Source organism: Haemorhous mexicanus, chromosome 10, assembly GCF_027477595.1.
Source record: "Haemorhous mexicanus isolate bHaeMex1 chromosome 10, bHaeMex1.pri, whole genome shotgun sequence".
In the NCBI taxonomy this organism is placed as follows: Eukaryota; Metazoa; Chordata; class Aves; order Passeriformes; family Fringillidae; genus Haemorhous; species Haemorhous mexicanus.
This window is the reverse complement of record NC_082350.1, coordinates 1,808,518-1,826,205: the sequence shown is the minus strand read 5'-3', so window position 1 is coordinate 1,826,205 and position 17,688 is coordinate 1,808,518. Positions and strand designations below refer to the sequence as shown.

At 41.4% G+C, this 17,688-nt stretch overlaps 1 protein-coding gene across 1 annotated transcript; it reads right to left on the bottom strand.

Annotated features, from left to right (window-relative positions):
* Nucleotides 1-5,855: 5,855 nt before the first annotated feature.
* Nucleotides 5,856-14,093, bottom strand: RBP2 (retinol binding protein 2). The gene is made up of 4 exons (XM_059854861.1): nt 13,974-14,093; nt 11,208-11,386; nt 8,071-8,172; nt 5,856-6,339 (listed from the first exon to the last, which is right to left on the bottom strand). The coding sequence occupies exons 1-4, from the start codon at nt 14,044-14,046 to the stop codon at nt 6,286-6,288; spliced, it is 408 nt and encodes a 135-aa protein (XP_059710844.1). The 5' UTR covers nt 14,047-14,093; the 3' UTR covers nt 5,856-6,285.
* Nucleotides 14,094-17,688: the final 3,595 nt, after the last annotated feature.

Genomic DNA, 17,688 nt, shown 5'->3' with positions numbered 1-17,688 from the left:
TCCAAAAGTGAATGAAATAGAGGTGACAGGGGAACACAATTAAGAAATGACAGGAAAACTATTACCTTTGGGTGCAGTGACAAAGGCAGCAAGGGCACTGCACATTAAAAAGTATGCCTGTTGCAGTTTTCACAGGGTGCCATCCCATTTAACTTCCATGCCATGATTTAATTCTGAAGTCATAACTAAGTTTACAGGAAAGCCTTTGTGAAGGGTTTACCAGACATTCAGGAAGCCTTTCTTTGAAAGACTGTAACCCAAACCAAACCCAGCCAAAATCCAAAGTACAGTAGCATGAAAACAGATAAAGAGAACTTCCAATGTTCCTGTTTCTGGGTCTTGCCATACATTAGTAGCTTTTCTCTTACTGCAGGGACTCTATTTGACCCTTTTACCCCATAAAAGCAGTCAGAATTGTAACATCTGTGGCATCTTCTTGCCAATCTTTTTGCCAGCTGTTGCTGCAGGCACACTGATAGGTTTGCTGATGGAAGAAAGTGGACTCTGTGGTGGGACCACAGAGACTCTCAGGCTCATCTGCCAGTCTCTTCCGGCCCTTCAGCTCTTTGCAGAGCAGAGGCACTGTCTGATGGCCACCTGCAGTTTCCATGCTGCAGTTCCAGGCTGTTCCTTCTTGTCCTGTCAACCTTTTCCTCTCCTGGAGCCTGGAGGAGTGTGCCTCTATTCCTTCCATGTTTATATTCTTCCTCCAAGTGAAGCCATGTTTGCTCTCACATAAGACAAAGCTCCTCATCTTTCCATGGATTCTGCCACCTTGAAGAACTCTGGAATATCTACTGTCATCTATTGCATTCCCATTTCTGTTTAATGGTGACTGAAGCACTGCAGTGTGAGATATAATTAAAGCAAATGTGCTATTTAGAGAATAACTGACAAAATTTTTGCAGCTATTAAAAAGCTTGTCTCATTAGTGTCATTTTAAATCTAATTTTTACAAAATGATTTCTTCTAATCCTCACAATCTGCATAAGAAAGAAGTAATCAGCAAGCTGAAATTAAAGTATCTGCAACCTCTGCCCTTTAAATCAGTCACAAATTAAAGAAAATAATCTCTTCTAGTGGGAAAAAAAACTTGCTAAAGAAATCCTTTCTATCAATCTCTCCCCACTAAAGGAAAATATATACCCTTACTTAAAAGAATACAAATAAATCTTACTAAGCAACATTTTTTTGTTTAATTTTGTCTTAATCAGATCTTGAAGTAAATGCTGATTTAAAAACCACAGACTTCTTGCCAGATGGCAGTGGAGTATCTTTCACAAGCAGCAGAGCATCCAGGATATCCATGGCAAATTCAGAAGGCATTCTGTGCATGTCTGTGACCCTCCAGAGCTGCAGAGGAAGACAGCACTGTAGGGCTTTGCCACAGAACACAGCTGGCAGCAGCTTTTACAACTTTATTCTACAGCCTCTGCCAGCAGTGTTGCTCTCTTCTTTTAGCAGTTGGCAATAAAATGCTTAACTTTTTGGAAGAAAAATTGGCTCAATGCAGAGCCAGTTGGCTCAATGCAGAGGTTTTTAGAAATTCCACCATAAACATTTGTTCCCCACAGCTTTGTCATTGTCATTTGAAAAGCCCAGTGATGGGTAATGGTACTGATCCTTTCCCCAGTACTACACTCACAAGGAAGTAGTTTTGAGTTGCTCAGGCTTTTCTGTTCTGGATTTATTTGGTTTGCATGGCCAAGCTTTGGCAGGGTGGAGCTCCAGGGGTGGCTTCTGTGAGCAGCTGCTGGGAGTTTCCTCTGTGTCCAGCAGAGCCAATCCTGGCAGCTCCAGAGAAGGACGTGCTGCTGGCCAGGGCTGGTCACTTAGAAATGGTGGGAACACCTCTGGGAGAACAGATCCGAGAAGGGAGGAAAAGGTAACTGCACAGCTGTGGCCAGGGAAGAGGGGTGAGAACATGGGAGAGGAACAGCTCAGCAAGGGCAGGGAGGAAGGGCAGAACTGCTCCAGGCACCAGAGCTGGAATTCCTCTGCAGCCCAAGGTGAGGCAGCTGTGCCCCTGCAGCCCATGGAGGGCATAGGGGAGGCAGAGATCCACCCACAGCCCGTGGGGATCCACCTGCAGCTCACAGAGGGCATGGGGGAGGCAGAGATCCACCCACAGCCCGTGGGGATCCACCTGCAGCTCACAGAGGGCATGGGGGAGGCAGAGATCCACCCACAGCCCGTGGGGATCCACCTGCAGCTCACAGAGACTGGAGATCGACCTGCATCTCATGGAGATCCACCTGCAGCCCCTGGAGATCCACCTGCATCTCATGGAGATCCACCTGCAGCCCCTGGAGATCCACCTGCAGCTCACAGAGGGCATGGGGAGGCAGAGATCCACCTGCAGCACATGGAGATCCACAGGGATGCAGAGATCCATTCACAGCCCGTGGGGATCCACAGGGATGCAGAGATCCACCTGCAGCCCCTGTAGGAGCCCAGGCTGGAGCAGAGGAATCCTGGAGGAGGCTGTGACCCCATGGGAGGCCTGTGGTGAGAGGGGCCCTGCTCCCAGACTGGAGCAGCCTGTCCTTGAGAACTGACCCATGGGAGAGAGACCCACACTGCAGCAGTTTTGGGAGAACTGTGGGCCTGTGGGATGGACACACGTTGGAGAAGTTCCTGGAGAGCTGTGTCCTGTGGGATGGACTCACACTGGAGAAGTTCCTGGAGAACTGTGAGCCTGTGGGATGGACACACACTGGAGAAGTTCCTGGAGAACTGTGAGCCTGTGGGATGGACTCACGTTGGAGAAGTTCCTGGAGAGCTGTCTCCTGTGGGATGGACTCACACTGGAGAAGTTCCTGGAGAACTGTGAGCCTGTGGGATGGACTCACACTGGAGAAGTTCCTGGAGAACTGTGTCCCATGGGAGGGACCCCACGTGCAGCAGGGGAAGGACTCCTCTCCCTGAGCAGCAGGAGAAGCCACGGGTCAGGAACTGACCATAACCCCCATCCCTGTCTCCTTGCACCATTGGGGGCAGGAGGTAGAGCTGGGAAGGAAGGAGGGGTGGGGGGAAGGTGTTTTCAAGGTTTAATTTTGCTTCTCATTATCCTGCTCTGTTTTGTTAGTGACAAAGTCAATTAATATCCCTAATTAGAGCCTGTTTTGCCCATGATGGTATCTGGTAAGGGATCTCTCTCCCAGTCCTTCTCTCAGCCCATGAGCCCTTTGTTGGTTTTTGTTCCCCTGTGCAGCTGCAGAGGGGAGTGAGAGAGAGGCTCTGGTGGGTTCCAAGAATCCATCCAGGGTCATCCCACTACACTGGATCAGAAGGTTGCTGATAAATTCCCTTCCTGGGGCTGTATTTCAGCAATATTCTCTGTGAGGAAAAGAATCCGTGCAAATGGTAATCCTTCAAAACACCTGAGACAGCACTGTGTGCCAGAGGGCTTAAAAAATGTGGATGAACATTCTTTGATTTACCAGCAAGGTCTGTTCCTCCAGCACAAGTATTTAATCTACTGACAAGGAGATAAGGGACTTTGAACAGCTTAGAGACCAGCCTAACATCACAAATATGATGCAAACAAGGATAACTTTGGAAGGAATTATAATGTAACAGAATGAGTATCTCCTCTGTCTCCAGCACTGTGCGTGCAGTTGTAAAGGAGGCCGCAAGTTCTTGTGTATCAGTCTGTGCAAAAAGAAAATGTTGTTTGGGAAAGTAAAAAAGCTTGCATATTTCCTCACTTCCTGTTACAGTGTCAGAAATTTTCATTTTTGAGCTAGGCAAAAAAATAGGGTCAGATCCAGTTTCCTCCCAATCAAAGTCTACTTGTGCTCAATTGCCTTGCTGCCTTCTGAACCATAACCATCAGACAGAGCTAGTGAGCATAATAAGAAACCAGTTGAAGAATGTTTGCTTTCCCTCTTCAGACTCATCATTAGTGAATTGATGATAGTTCCTTGTGGTATATGAAAGGTTTTCTTTGGATTTATGATTTGGTGTGAATTTACAAACAAGATTACTCCTGGCAAGAACCAACCAGGAGAAATGTCACTGATTAAAACATGCACATTTTGTTTCCTAGTGATTACAGTCTGGTAATAATTTAAAAGCGTAATGAGCTGTGGTACTTTTTTTATCCTTGTAACTAGCAGAGACTTGGAACTATGAATTGAATGCATTTCTACTGAAAAGTCCAGGTCAGGGCTGAATAAGACAAAATAAGGAGTTTACTAACTCCAAGTGCAGTTTCCTCTGTGCAAGCTAACATGAAAGCATTGCCCAGGCAATGGACACAAGAAGTTTGATACCAAGTCAGCTTTTATCAGGAGAAGCAAAGTCCAATTCATAAAAATATCCTGACATATGCACTTCTATGCTTGTCGTGATTTAAGTCCAGCTGGCAGCTAAGCACCACGGAGCCAATCCCTGAGAAAACTCCAGGGCTGAGCTTATGACAGTTTAATGGGTGAAGAAAAAGCTGCCTGCACAAGCGAAGCAGAACAAGGAGTTCATTCTCCACTTCCAGGTGGGTGTTCAGCCATGTCCAGGACAGCAGAGTTTATCTTGTGTAACAGCTCCTTGGGATGACCAAGGAATTACTGGGGAATGCCATCCCAAACACAGCAGTTTTCTCTCTTCCTTCTTGCAGCTTTATATGCTCAGCATGATGTTCTGTGGTGTGGAATATCCCTCTGGCTGGTTTGGGGCAGCTGTCCTGGTTCTGCTCCCTCCCAGCCTGTTGTGCACCTCCTCACAGGCAGAACAGGGAATCTGGAGTCCTTGACTTAGAGGAAGCACTAATTAGCAACAACTAAACCAACATGTGATATCAACATTATTCTCATACTAAATCCAAAACACAGTCTGTACTAGCTATTAAAATGAAAATTAGTTCAATCCCAGATGGAACCAGGATAATGGCCATGGCCATAGAAGTACTGGTGGTACATTATTCAGATTTTTGCAGACATAACCTGGTTGTCAGCTGGGAGACTCCCTCCTTTCCTACCCTGAGCTATTGACAGTGAGTGGGCTGAGGAGCAGGTGGAGATGAGGAGAAAGCATATGCTCCTCCACTTCTGCCAAAGCTTTTTCACATATTTTCTGTACTTCCACTGAGCCACTGATCTGTTCAGTGGATTTTCACTCCTCCCATACTAAACAGAGGATGGGGGCCTATGGACAAGAGGCAACTTAACAGTGCTAAAGCTGATGTGGAAGTTTTTATATCTGAAAGGCAAGGTTGTAGGAAAGACAGTGTATTTTATTAGAATAATTCATGTCATTGAAAAAAGCAGATGAGCTTTTGGGCATACAAGCTCTTCTGGGGAAGGTGTGCAAACATTTTGTTGAATAATAAAAGTTTCTATCTACTGAAGTAGTGTTCGTCATCCGTGGTTAACTGAAACTTGCCTTTAGCAAAGAACACGAATTCTTTTGAAAAACCCTGAATAAAACTGAGAAGAATTGCATGGAAAAGATTTTTCTTTTACAGTCTCTGAAAGGTGGTACAAGGTGAAGATTGCAGCATGCTGGGCACTCTTTCTGCACAGGCTACGTGCAGGCTGTGTATAGTCTGCAGTTTTCCTCTCAGTCCCAAGTGTGCCTTAGTTTTCCCACCATGGAGCAACTCTTCAATGCAGGGTTTGCTTCAGACAGCAGATTTCCCCACGGGCATGGTTATTAGGCTGCTGGCTCTAACTGGAAGTTACAGCATTGTCATTGATCCATGTTAGGATGGTACTGAGGAGCTGCAGCACTTCACAAAGGCCGTGAGATATTGATCAGGTGATAATCAGCAGCAGCTTTAGACCTGGGCCAAATCCAAGGGAACAGTCCTGATGTGAAAGGACATGTATTGTGCTCAGTGAGGCATTCTGTTGCCTGAAACTGTGGACTTAGTGATCCAGGACTAAATGAACTAGAAACAGTCCAATGAATATCCAGTGTTACCCAGTCACCCAGAGACATTATGATAATACAGCACTATGGAGACACAGACTGTGACTGAAATAATTGTGACTGGTAATTCTCAGCCTTGTTGCTAACAGACATTCCTCTGGAAGGCATTATACAGATGTAGGGAAACATAATTTGAAAGACAATTACTTTTATTTAACTCCAGACTGAAAGGTAAAGAAATTTATGTGCTTTGTAACTGTTATTTCTATAAAATGTGTTTGTTTCCACAAACAGGCACATAATATCTTCACATAGAAGTGTCAAAAGAATGAAAATCTGGCTTCATTCTTCTTTTTAGACAAAACATAACAGCACAACGTTGTGATGAAAATCTGGGAGGCTTTCTGCTCCATTTTAGTTCTTCTTCTTAAATGTCTGATGGCACACCTGGTCTTCACATGTCAGTTCCTACAGTATTAAAACACTTAGTAAGTATATAGTGGTAGAAGTTTTCTTTTGCATATATATCAGATCCCCCCAGAAATTGCTACAACAGAGCCACTGCATTAAAAATGTATGCTGATGAAACAGAGAACAGTAAGAAAAGTGCATTATATGGAGCCAAACAGCAGGTATGCACTTCATGTTGTAGTAATTAGTTTTTGATACATGAATTGAACGCTAAGAAGAATAAACATGAACAATACATTAAAATTTTGCTTTAATTCAAGGCTTTTTCATGTTCTGTTATTAAAACAATATCCTGTAATAGTTATAATTCATGTTACCTCAAAATTCATGAGATGCACTGAAACAAGGAAATAAATACAAAAAGAGGAATGCTTTCAAAAGCTGATTTTTTTCAGAGGTGTGCCCAGCTGTTTCTCAGGGGCCAGAACAATGCACCATTGCTGCCCAGTGCTGCAGTGGCCCCTTAAAGGCTGGCACAAGTGCAGCCAGTTTAGCTGGTGCCATTAGGCAGCATTCCTGAGCCAAACAGGGCTTGCAAGGGACTGAAAAAGGTGGCCAGTGATGGGCCAAACCTGCAGGACAATTTCTGAAGACTGCTGTAAGGATCTGCTTGGCTTTGTTTCCACCAGCTTTAGCCAAAGCCTTGGTGCCAGCTTGTAGAACTTTCTAGGCCAGCTCTTGAATGTGTGTTTAGACAGAGCTGCAGAAGAGCACTGAACAGGAGATTTCAGTTGGGTGGCACTTTGTGGTTTTGAATTCCTGTCTTTGCCCTTTCAGGCACAGAGATGGGAGGCACTATGACTGCCCACACCAAGCATAAAGCAAAGCTGTGAAGGAGCAGATTGCTTGCAGCAAAGCTTAGGACAGAACAATGGGCTCCTCTCAAGAATCTCTCTCCATCCACCTGCTGTGCCACCCAGTATTGTCATGCCCATTTCTTGATTGCTTTCCCACGAAACTCTGCAATCATTATCATTATAAGAAATGTTCAAAAAATGAGTAGATGTGGCACTTTGTGACATGGGTTAATGGACATGGTGGTGTTCAGTCAAAGCTGGGACTTTGTGATCTTGGAGGTCTTTTCCAACCTTAATGATTCTGTGATTCTACAATACTGTTATTTTGAAATCTTTCTGCCCACCACTGATTGCTGATTTCCTGCACAGGCTTTTCTGGCTTCTCTTGGACTCACCACATCTATCTTTGGGCTACAGCTTCCTACTTTAGATGTTTGAATTTATTATTGAACTAAGAAAAAATAATTTCAGTATAGGTTGTTTGTGGGATCCTCTTAAATATCCAGGGGTTTCTGATCTGTATTACAGCACAGTGTGCTTAAATTTCATATTGCTTTGCTCAGAAAAAAAGACTAACATTTATCTTGCAATCTGATTGGGGTTTTTTTTTCTTCTTTTTTTTTTTCCCTATCAGTGATTATATAAAAAAAATATTATGTTAGAGGTGCAATGTAACAGGAGGGGTTGAGAGCTGGAGGGAAGTGGACTGGAGCAAAAAGCCACTGCAGGGCTATGACTTAATTGGGAGCAGGTGGACAGAAATTGAGCATTCCTGAGTTGGAACAGAGCAGAAATTTCCTTAGAGTTCAGAGATCAGAACTGTCTAAAGACCTTTCTAACTAGAAAAAAATAACAAATCCTTTGAAATGGAAAACCTGAGCCTATGGTGCAGCCTCAGTGATGTGCTGTGGGTCTGTGGAGCAGCCCTTACCAGATGCAGGATGTCTCCTTCAATCCAGTGCTTCCAGCCCCTGTTGTTCTTTTCACCTTTCTGAACACAGACCAGTTTGTCACCATCCCAGGTCACCAGGGACTGCATGAATCAGATAATTAACTCAGTTACATTAACCAGAAATTTTTGAACATATAAAATAAGTTCAAGCAATGGGAATACACAATTACAGTTCCTTCCTATCATTCTCCAATTTCCTCATTAAAAAAACAAAACCCAAAGCATTTAAACAAAACCCAAATGCATTCAGGGTGACAGCAGTGTGACAGAGGGAAGCTTTTGCAGTGCTTTGTTGTCATTTCCATGTGTTTCTTCACATACATGAGTAACAAGTGTTCACACTAACTGGGAATTGCTGAATGTGTTTACAGCTACTGGTACAATATATGCAAAGTGCGTTTTCCCCTTGCTGTTTAAAGCCATTATTGAAAAAAGTTATAGAGTTTCATGAGTGAAGACTTGAAGGCTTGTACTGCAAAGTGCAGTGCCAACACCTTTTCTAGCTCTGCATAAACAAGAGGAACAGTACGTTACTGTTCTCATCCACTAAATTTGTTTTGTGTATTTGTTTGTGTACTTTCTGAAATGTCTGATGGCACACCTGGTCTTCACATGTCAGTTCTTACAGCATTAAAACAATCAGTAAGAAATTTAAAGAGATGTGATCATAAGCTGGACAATGGGCAGTAGCTGACCCTGCCTGAGCAAACAGGTTGGACCTGGGGCTCTCAGGAGATCCCTTCCATACTCAACCATCTCCTGCTCTGGCAGGATTCCAGCTAGCAGCAGCAGACAAGGTCCTGCTGATTCTTGTCCAGAAGCAGGATAACCCTCAGCAAGGAAAAGTTACAGGCTGAATTATCTGTCTACAGATGTGCCAGGGTACATTCAAAGCAACTTTGTTGGAATTGCTCTGCATTTGAAGCACTGTCCTTTAGGGGTGTATTTAACCATGTATCAGACAACTCCTTATTAGACACCAGTTACATGAAATCTCTGTTAGTCCATGAAAGCTCTGTTATTATAAAGCTCCAAGCGTATTGGGAGCCTAATTTATTTTCTAGTCCAGCACTGGTTGATTTATTTCTCTTATGAGGGAGCTTTCCATTAATAACAAGAAAAAACTCATTCCATTTCAGTTAATTTCTTTCTTATTTACGGAATTTTCAAGCTACATGCTCTTTAAATTATCCATGCCCTCTTTACATTTAAATGTTGCCTACGAATTTTATTACCTTCATCTAACTTTAATGTGTTTGAGGCATTGTTTTGTTAATAAAATGACCAGAAAATACTTTTAAAGCAATTCAGAAAGTAATGGCATGACATGCATCCTTTTTCCTTCTCCCCCTAGAAACAAATAACATGATTTGTTTAGAAATTAGTATTAGGCTAAAGTAATTAAATCTGGTAGGGTTATAAATGCACAATTCCTTCCTTCCTTCCTTCCTTCCTTCCTTCCTTCCTTCCTTCCTTCCTTCCTTCCTTCCTTCCTTCCTTCCTTCCTTCCTTCCTTCCTTCCTTCCTTTTCCTTCTTTTCCTTCCTTTTCCTTCTTCCCTCCCTTTCGAAGGAAGGCTTTTGTAGTGGTGATGAGCACTAAAGGAGCACTAATTGATGGATTTAAGGAGTGATGAAATTAATGAGTCCTTAGATCCTTAGCAATGCCTTCAACTGATCTGAAGAGATGTGGGAGCAGTGTTTTTAAGCATAGACTTTGTCATGGGAATTAGTTCCCCTTAGTGCCCACTGGAGAAGGACACAGAAAGAAAATTTAGATATAGGGATGTTCAGGATAGTGAAAAAAAATGGGTCTTACTCTTTGATGGCTTGCAGTGCTGTGAATGAGAAATAAATTGGAAGAAATCATAGGAATTACCCTGCACAAAGTTAGTTTGAGAATTAAAAGTGATCTGTGGTGAACAAGATGTGTCTTCTGCTAAATTTGTGCCCCTCCAGTGAGGGATGATGTGAGTTCAAATACAAATATGTCCTTTATGCTGCTGCTTTTCCTGTGGCAATTGCCAAAACAAGCAGGTCTTGTTGACAGAGAGTTTTGATCTCAACTTCTCCGAGTTTGGCAGCTGCGAGCTGGGGGGCAGAACAGAGGTGTGGAGATGGAGGTGTGGAAATCAGCAGAGCTGATAACAGAGATTCAGTGAGTGATGACCAAGGGAGGAAGGGGATGCTGGATTAGCAAGGCTCCCATGGGGACGGCCAATGGAAATTTCACATCTACTGGCCTTTCTACATCTGAAAGTGTTGCTTAAGCTTTTAGGGTGAGAAGAAAGTAAAACAGAGGCAGTACTGATGCAGAAACATGAAGCTGAATTCAGGAAGTGAATTGGTGTATTGTTTTCCTCCCTGACTTCTCTGAGAGCCTTGTTGGACTCCCCCAGGAGCTGACTCTGCCACAGGAGGTGGGGCAGGGGCTACAGCATGGCCCTTAATGCTGTCCACAAACACCCCTGAAATGTGTCTGAGCAATGGCCCCGGGTTCTTGGGGCAGTGCTGAGCTCAGGTTTCTCCAGTTATCCCCAGGGCACTAAAGCACCCACTGCTGGTCCCCCTGCCCTCCTGCCCTGCCAGTGCCCACCCTCCAGTGCCCACCCTCCGAGCTTTGTTTCACATCTTTGTCTTGCCCCTTCCCAAAGCTCCCCTGACAGTAAAAGCTGAGGGCAGGTTTATTTTTAACAATGCCTGACTGTTAAACTGCCCAGCTGAGACTGATCAGTGCAAACCCAGCCATCCCAAAATGAAAAGTTCTATTGATGCAGTCCTAAATTCACAGGGATCAACCCCCAGTTTCCTTAAGGAGGATGCATAGGTAAAAATACAATTTTGCAACTTTCTAGATACATAAGGTGTATAAGAAAAGCTGGAAAAATTCCCCACTAGAAAAACCTAATTAATGATTGTCCTCACAAATCCCAGTAGCCATCCTGATTTGCATTTCTAATAAATGCTTGTAGCAGGAAAGAAAACTGTCTCAGGATGCAAATTACTTCTGCTTTATAAAAATCCTCTGGTGTCTGTAAAACATTGGGGTTTGACTTTGGGAACTGCAGGCTCCTGGTGCTGACTGTGGTATGAGCACACACCAGCCCCCGGTGTTTACCTTCACCACTCGGTTATCCAGTCCTTTGGTGTGCTCCTCAAACTCCACCCCCACAGTGTAATCCAAATCATAGTTTCTGAAAGTGCTGAGTGTTTTGGTTTTAAAATTGTCTCCATTTTGAACAATCTCCTTTGTTTGTTTCAAGTGTTTCGCAATCTTACGAGTTGCAAAATCAATACCTGTCAAAAATCAGAAAAGAGAGTGAAAAGTCCAGTATTTGGTAATGCACATAAAGCCCCACAGCATTTATATTTACACATTTCAAAAATAAAGTAGGTCAAACATAGTTCCACAAATGGTCCTTTTACCTGCAACATTTTTCAGAGAAAAAGATAATTTCAAATAAAAATCATCTTAAGTTTACAAGTACACTTTCAACTTGAGGCTCTTCCAATAATAATAAATTTATTTATTAATAGGATATCTGTGGGAATGTTGGGAGCATACAACATACAGCCAGGAGTGAATAGATGCTGGTGTGTTTAATCACCTGAATTTTTCTGAGAATGTGAAACAAGAGGGGCTGTTAAGCCTGACAGTGCCTTTTTTGTCTCACTAAGGAAGGATCTCAGAATAATATTCCTTATCAGAGGTTTAGCATGTTAGACTGGGTATGTAATCAAGGGAGAATAAGTATGTAATCAAGAGGACCTGGGCATGTTACTTTTATGATGAACCTGTAGTCTGGGAGTATACAAGAGGTTAATTAATTAGTGTAAAAGAATGAAAATTCTAATAATGAAAAAAGAAGCAATCAAATAAAAAGTGAAATCCATTATTGTTCAATAGCAGACACACAAATAAATTGCAGTTCAAAAGGAGACAAATTCAAAGTCAAAAGTCAAAAAAGAGCATTTGTGTAGGGCACTTGACAGTTTCTGTTTCATACTCTGTCAACATTTCCTGCAGTACTGATCTCCTTGGCACCCTGACTTTGCTCCCCATGAGGACTAACGTGATGCTGCACACACTGCTTGGCACTGGGAGCACTGCTGTCAGTGGGAGAGCATCCCTGGCACCATCCCAGGCTGCCCAGCAGCCCCAGTGCCATCCCCATCTGCAGTGAACATTTCTGAGCAGCTGCCAGGGGGTCCTGTCGGGTGCTGTGTGCACATGAAATCACCTCCCATGCTCCTGCAGTTCTGAAAGATGGGTTTGCTTTGCTGGCCATCCCCTGGTGGCTGTTAATCACTGCCAGCCCAGCAATGGCACTCACTAATGGAGCCCTTTTCTTCTGCTAGATTCATTATCCTACTTGGGAAGTACTAATTGAGTTGAATAAGAGGATAGGCTTGAAAAAAAATGTGACTTTTAAGCATGGGGAATAATGGTCTTGTTCAGTATTTATATGCAAGACTTCTTGGGTATATTTTATCTGCTGTGGTGGATCAAAGGAATCTCCAGGGCTGATTTATAGACAGGCAACATAAAATTTAGTTCTCTCTGAGGGCAAAAATGTCTAGACCTCTAAAGAAACGCTATTTCTGACTAATATATTGGTCTTGTAGCTCCTGGAGAAAAATCAGGGTGGTTTTATTAAAGCATGGTTTTCATTACTGCATTTTGAATAATATAAGCAATAAAAATGATATGTAGTTCTATTCCAGTATATTTAAATACTTTGTAACATGTTTATGATAAAATCAAACTTTCTGACTTAGAGGGCAAACCTAATCTTTAATTAAAGTATAGAAATGTGTATGCATTAATTAAAAGGACAGATGAATTAAAAATACCCCTCAAAACCTGTGTGCTTTGAATCTAAGCACATTATTACTTAAAATATCAACAAAATGTAAAATGGGGAGAAAAAGAGCAGAAGAATATCTTTTCACCCTTTCCCTGCCATTTCTTTCTGAGACTCACCTACAGCATATGCATCTTTGCACTGGTTTTGGTGTTGGGTTATTTTTGCTTATTCATTGGCAGTTTTGAGTTACTATAGCTGATTGTGTAGATATAACTTATAGTTTATATATGCACATATGCACAAAAATCACTTCAAATAACGTGTATCTTTCTCCTGAAATTCAAGACATTGTCCTAATCCTTCTCATTTTCAAGCACTCTCTCTTTTTGTTCCTCACAAGTGCATATACATATTATTTCCAGATGTCCCTGAAGTTATTGTGGTTTTTTCCCACAAATGCAAAAGCTAAAAACCATGAATAGTGAAACTTGCCTTTCTCTCTTAAGAGAGTTAAGGCTTTGGAAAAATTGCAACTGCTTTCAATTGATGATGAATAATGATGAGAGTTTATTTTTATGTATTTATGTATTTCTTTTATTTCAGTCTGAACAGATCAATCAATTAGGATTAAGGTTCTTTGGTAAAACTAGTAGAAAATCAGTTAAAGCATCAAATTTTTCATCCCTGTACCATAATTAGTTCAAAGTACTAATTAAATAATGGCATTATTGTTAATTCACTGCTATAGAATATCTTATTCCTCTTTAATCAATTTGTGGCTCCACTGTTACAGTAAGAATATACCAGGAGTAAAAAAGAGCTTTAAGATCTGAAAACCTGTTGGTATCTGTTTTTTCATTTATCTAAATAAAGAATAACATCTTTGGCTACCAGTCTTCAAATGCTTAAATATTTAGATCATTGCAATTTTGAAAACAATTCCTTGATTTATAATGTAATTGGTAGAAACCCTTATGCCACAATGTATTTTACAGAAAAAGCTCATTAATTTTTAGAAGGATTTGACTTAGAATTGAATCATTTTCTCTAGATATAATTAATATTTTGTCATTTACCTAAAGCAACCATGTAGCCCTCGAAGTTTTCATTATTCACCATCTCCCAGGTCCCATTGTAGTTGGCAGGCATGGTGGCAAGAGCCCAAACCCAGCTTCAGCTCAGGAGCACAGGCTGGACACAACCTCTGCTCAGGGAATCTTATATAAACCTTTCCAGACCTTTTTTTCCACTCAGGTTTATGGTTTTGTAGATAATGCAGTTGAAGGGGCAGAGTGATAACCCTGGGAACTTTGCTTCCATTGACAAAGATCAGTTGAACAGGTGGCGGACAAGGAACAATTTCAGAAATATGTAGTAATACAGGATATGATTTTACAGTGACCTTTGTAGAGAAGTGCTGGCTATTATGGGGTACCTTTGAAATATTTTGAACACCGTGGCAAATTGTACAAACCAGTTAAAGTTTCCAAGGTAAACTGGTTTTTAGCTCCTATCTACGTGTCACTTTCCCTGTGAATCTGAGTCTTACGGAGTTGACCTATCCAGAACTCCCACTTAAAGCTGATGGAAGTCTTGAATGTGAAATAAATGTTAGACAGGGCAGGAAAGAGAATACTCCTGTTCAAAATATTTTTGGCTTTGTTTGATTTTCAATATATCTGCCATATACCAATAGCTGTATTATACCAACTACACTTTCAATTTTTTGTTTTGGTTTAAGAGCAAGTTTAGCAAATGTAAACTAAATCAAAATCAATCATAATTAGTATCAATCCTGCCCTGAAAATGATTTCATAATTCCTCTGAAACATGTCAGTTTTTATTGGAAATCTATTTTATACACAGTTGTGGAGAAAACCATGGATTTCAGTTGTGCAGATAAGCACATTCAGAATGTGTTAGAACAGAGAATGTGCAGTCAAACTTTATTGGAATTTAAATTAAGTAGTAAAAGCAAATTAATTTAAGATAAGGTTTTATGTTGTGGCTTTAATCAGACAAGATAATGTACAGATGGCTCTATGGAGACAATAACTGAAGTGACCAAAAGTAAAAAACTTGAACTCCTTGCTTTCCTATCAATTTTTTTTTAATGGGAATATTATTTAAAAATTTACTAGAAAATGTATTAAGGTCTAGATCTTCAACTCAGAAATAAGTAAAGGGAAGAGTTACTGATCTTATGATTTCTCTTCTACGCCTTTACTTTGTTCAAATTTAACCAAGTTAAAATTCCACAAGTGCTGAAAATTTGTACGGGGATTAAAAAACCATCAAAACAAAACAAAGAAAGTTGAGAGTTTCTGGGGGTTGAGTTCTTAAAATGCCTCAACTTAAGGAGCTAATTTAAGACAAGGAAAAGAAGTATCCTGATGTGTACTTGTAGGAGCCCTGAAGAGGGTTCTCAGTGGGGCAGAGGCAGGGGAGGCTCAGTGACAGGAAGTCACTGAGCTGAATTCCTGTGGGAATGCCCAGGAAATGTCCTGCAGCCCTGGCTGGGTGTGCCCTGTCTGCAAAGCAGTCGATCCCTGTAAGCCGACACCTCTACACTGGATGAGAGCAGCTTTCTGAAACCTGCCTCATCTCCAGCACAGGTCATTGGGCTGATCATCTACTGCTGATGTGTTTGTTCCACTCTGAGAAATTCCAGATGGAGCTCTATGCAACACTGAAAGTGAAAAGTAAACCCCCTTTGTTCTGTAGTGTATTATGTAATACCTCTGCAAGAGTTGGATTTTGAACATCTTTGTGTACTTGGCTTCTTAGCCTCTGTGTTGCATCCATGTCAACAATACATTATTACTATTTACACATTTTATGTACAGACAAAAAGGTCCTGTAAAAATAAGAATATATCAGACTGTTGACAATCACCTCCTAGAGTCAAAGCACGTGCTGGAAGCTCAAGGTGGGATATTTTAGATGCTCACTGATCTCAGTTCTGACACAGTTTACTTCCTATATAACACTCATTTTGTGAGCTGGGGAAGAGACTGAAGCTGTATTTTGTGACCATCAGCAATTAATGTCCATTAATAATTATTAATTAACGCCCATTAACAACTAATAGAGTAACAGAAGGCTCCATTGCTCTGGATATGCAGAGCTAGGCACATTCTAAGAGAATTAATTATAACATGAATACATCCTTTGCACAAAATATCATAACTAGTTAACAGCATAGACATATATTTGAACAGCTTTTCCCCACAGTGTTTTGGTTATGCTCATCCCTTATTAATTGTTTTACATTTTTTCCCCAATATATGTATTTTCTAAGCAGGTGTTTATCCATCAGATTAAATTAGCATTTTGAGCCTTTTCAGGTAAAAGTATAACTAGGAGGTTTACAGACACTACATTTACCCAATCAGAGAACTGGCTAAGTAGGCAATTAATAAAACATGAAATATTGACTTGACAGAGTTCTGTGATGCTTCATGAGCTTTAAAAGAGTGTTGCACTAAGGTCCACAAAGAGAATATTCAGTTTATGAATCAATATTTTGAGAGACAGTAAATCCTCCAGCACAGCCAAATGCCTGAATCACAGGGTGCCAGGGCACAGCACAGGCACTGCTCACACTATTGCCTGAAACTCTGGGGGAGAGTTCCAGGTCTCAGCTCTGCCTTGCCAGTTAGACTGACCTGCCTCTCAACAAAGTTTTAAAATTTTTACTTATTATCTACTTGAAATCTTAGAAATTATTCTTTGTGCTTTGTATTTATTATTTATGCACTCCATACACAGAGACAAACTTTCAAAATGGCAAAACAGTATTACCTTGCCATGGAAAAATCTACATTTGGAGCAATGCAGGTAAGGTGCCCTCTCCTAATTGTCACGACTGTCTTGTTCTCAGCACCCTTTGCTTGCAAAACCACTTGCTAAAAATGGAACACTGAGCTCATGTCCTTTTTTTTCAACAAAGGACTAAGATTTATGGCTGAATATTGAGTTCCTGGAATTAAAGCAAAGTCAAAAAAATCAACTTAGTTCTGCTAAAAGCCTAAGTAACTTTTCCAGTCTTCATTTGTGTGCGAAGAAACAAAGATGGCATTGCTTGCCTCGTTCCTATGAGTCAGGATTGATTAGAGGCAGTTTGAAAGAAAAGCTCTCATGGAAAACACTCAAATGCTGTTTGTGTGGAAAAGTCAGCAGTCACGGATACTGCTTCCAACACTTCCAGTTCCTCCCATTGTGTCTGAGACCTGCCCAGAGAGAAATTCTGTGTGGGTAGGTGAACAAGGTTCAGCCTTTCTTGCTGTCCGAAAGAGCTGCAAGTGCATTCCCCTTGGAAAAGTTCTTCTGTCAGAGCTCTAGATAAAGCACAGAAGGACCAGTCAAATGGAATTTTCCCTGTAAACTTTTGGGGATTGTGTTTTGAAGAGTCTGTAACATGCTTCCCACTCTGCCCTTTCCTCATTTAATTTTTCTTTTAAATTATCCAATATGTAGATATAACAGGAGAGAAATGCCTGGTACTCCCCCAAGCAGCCCCTGCACTCCTCATGCTTGACAGCTGGGACTTTTGCCTGTAGTGATTTGGTTGTTGTTTAACACATGGGAATATGGCAAACTGCAGAAGTTGATCTCAGCAACTGAATCCCCCTGAAGGATTCAGACAGAAGCAGCATGGTCACAGACACCTATTATTATTTTTAACTTGTTAGCACATTGCACTCACTAGGTTTATTTTAATTTTTTTAGAAAATTAATCACTTGCAATGCATTCAGTGATGGCTGCTGCTGCAAAAGCTGTCAGAGGTG

What these genes read in the sequence shown, in the direction of transcription:
- RBP2 (XM_059854861.1), bottom strand. Translation starts at nt 14,046, where the DNA reads ATGCCTGCCAACTACAATGGGACCTGGGAGATGGTGAATAATGAAAAC. An exon ending in TGGATAACCGAGTGGTGAAG is followed by an intron (nt 8,173 to 11,207) that starts GTAAACACCGGG and finishes TGATTCATGCAG; the next exon opens with TCCCTGGTGACCTGGGATGG. An exon ending in AAGGAGACATCCTGCATCTG is followed by an intron (nt 6,340 to 8,070) that starts GTAAGGGCTGCT and finishes TTAATACTGTAG; the next exon opens with GAACTGACATGTGAAGACCA.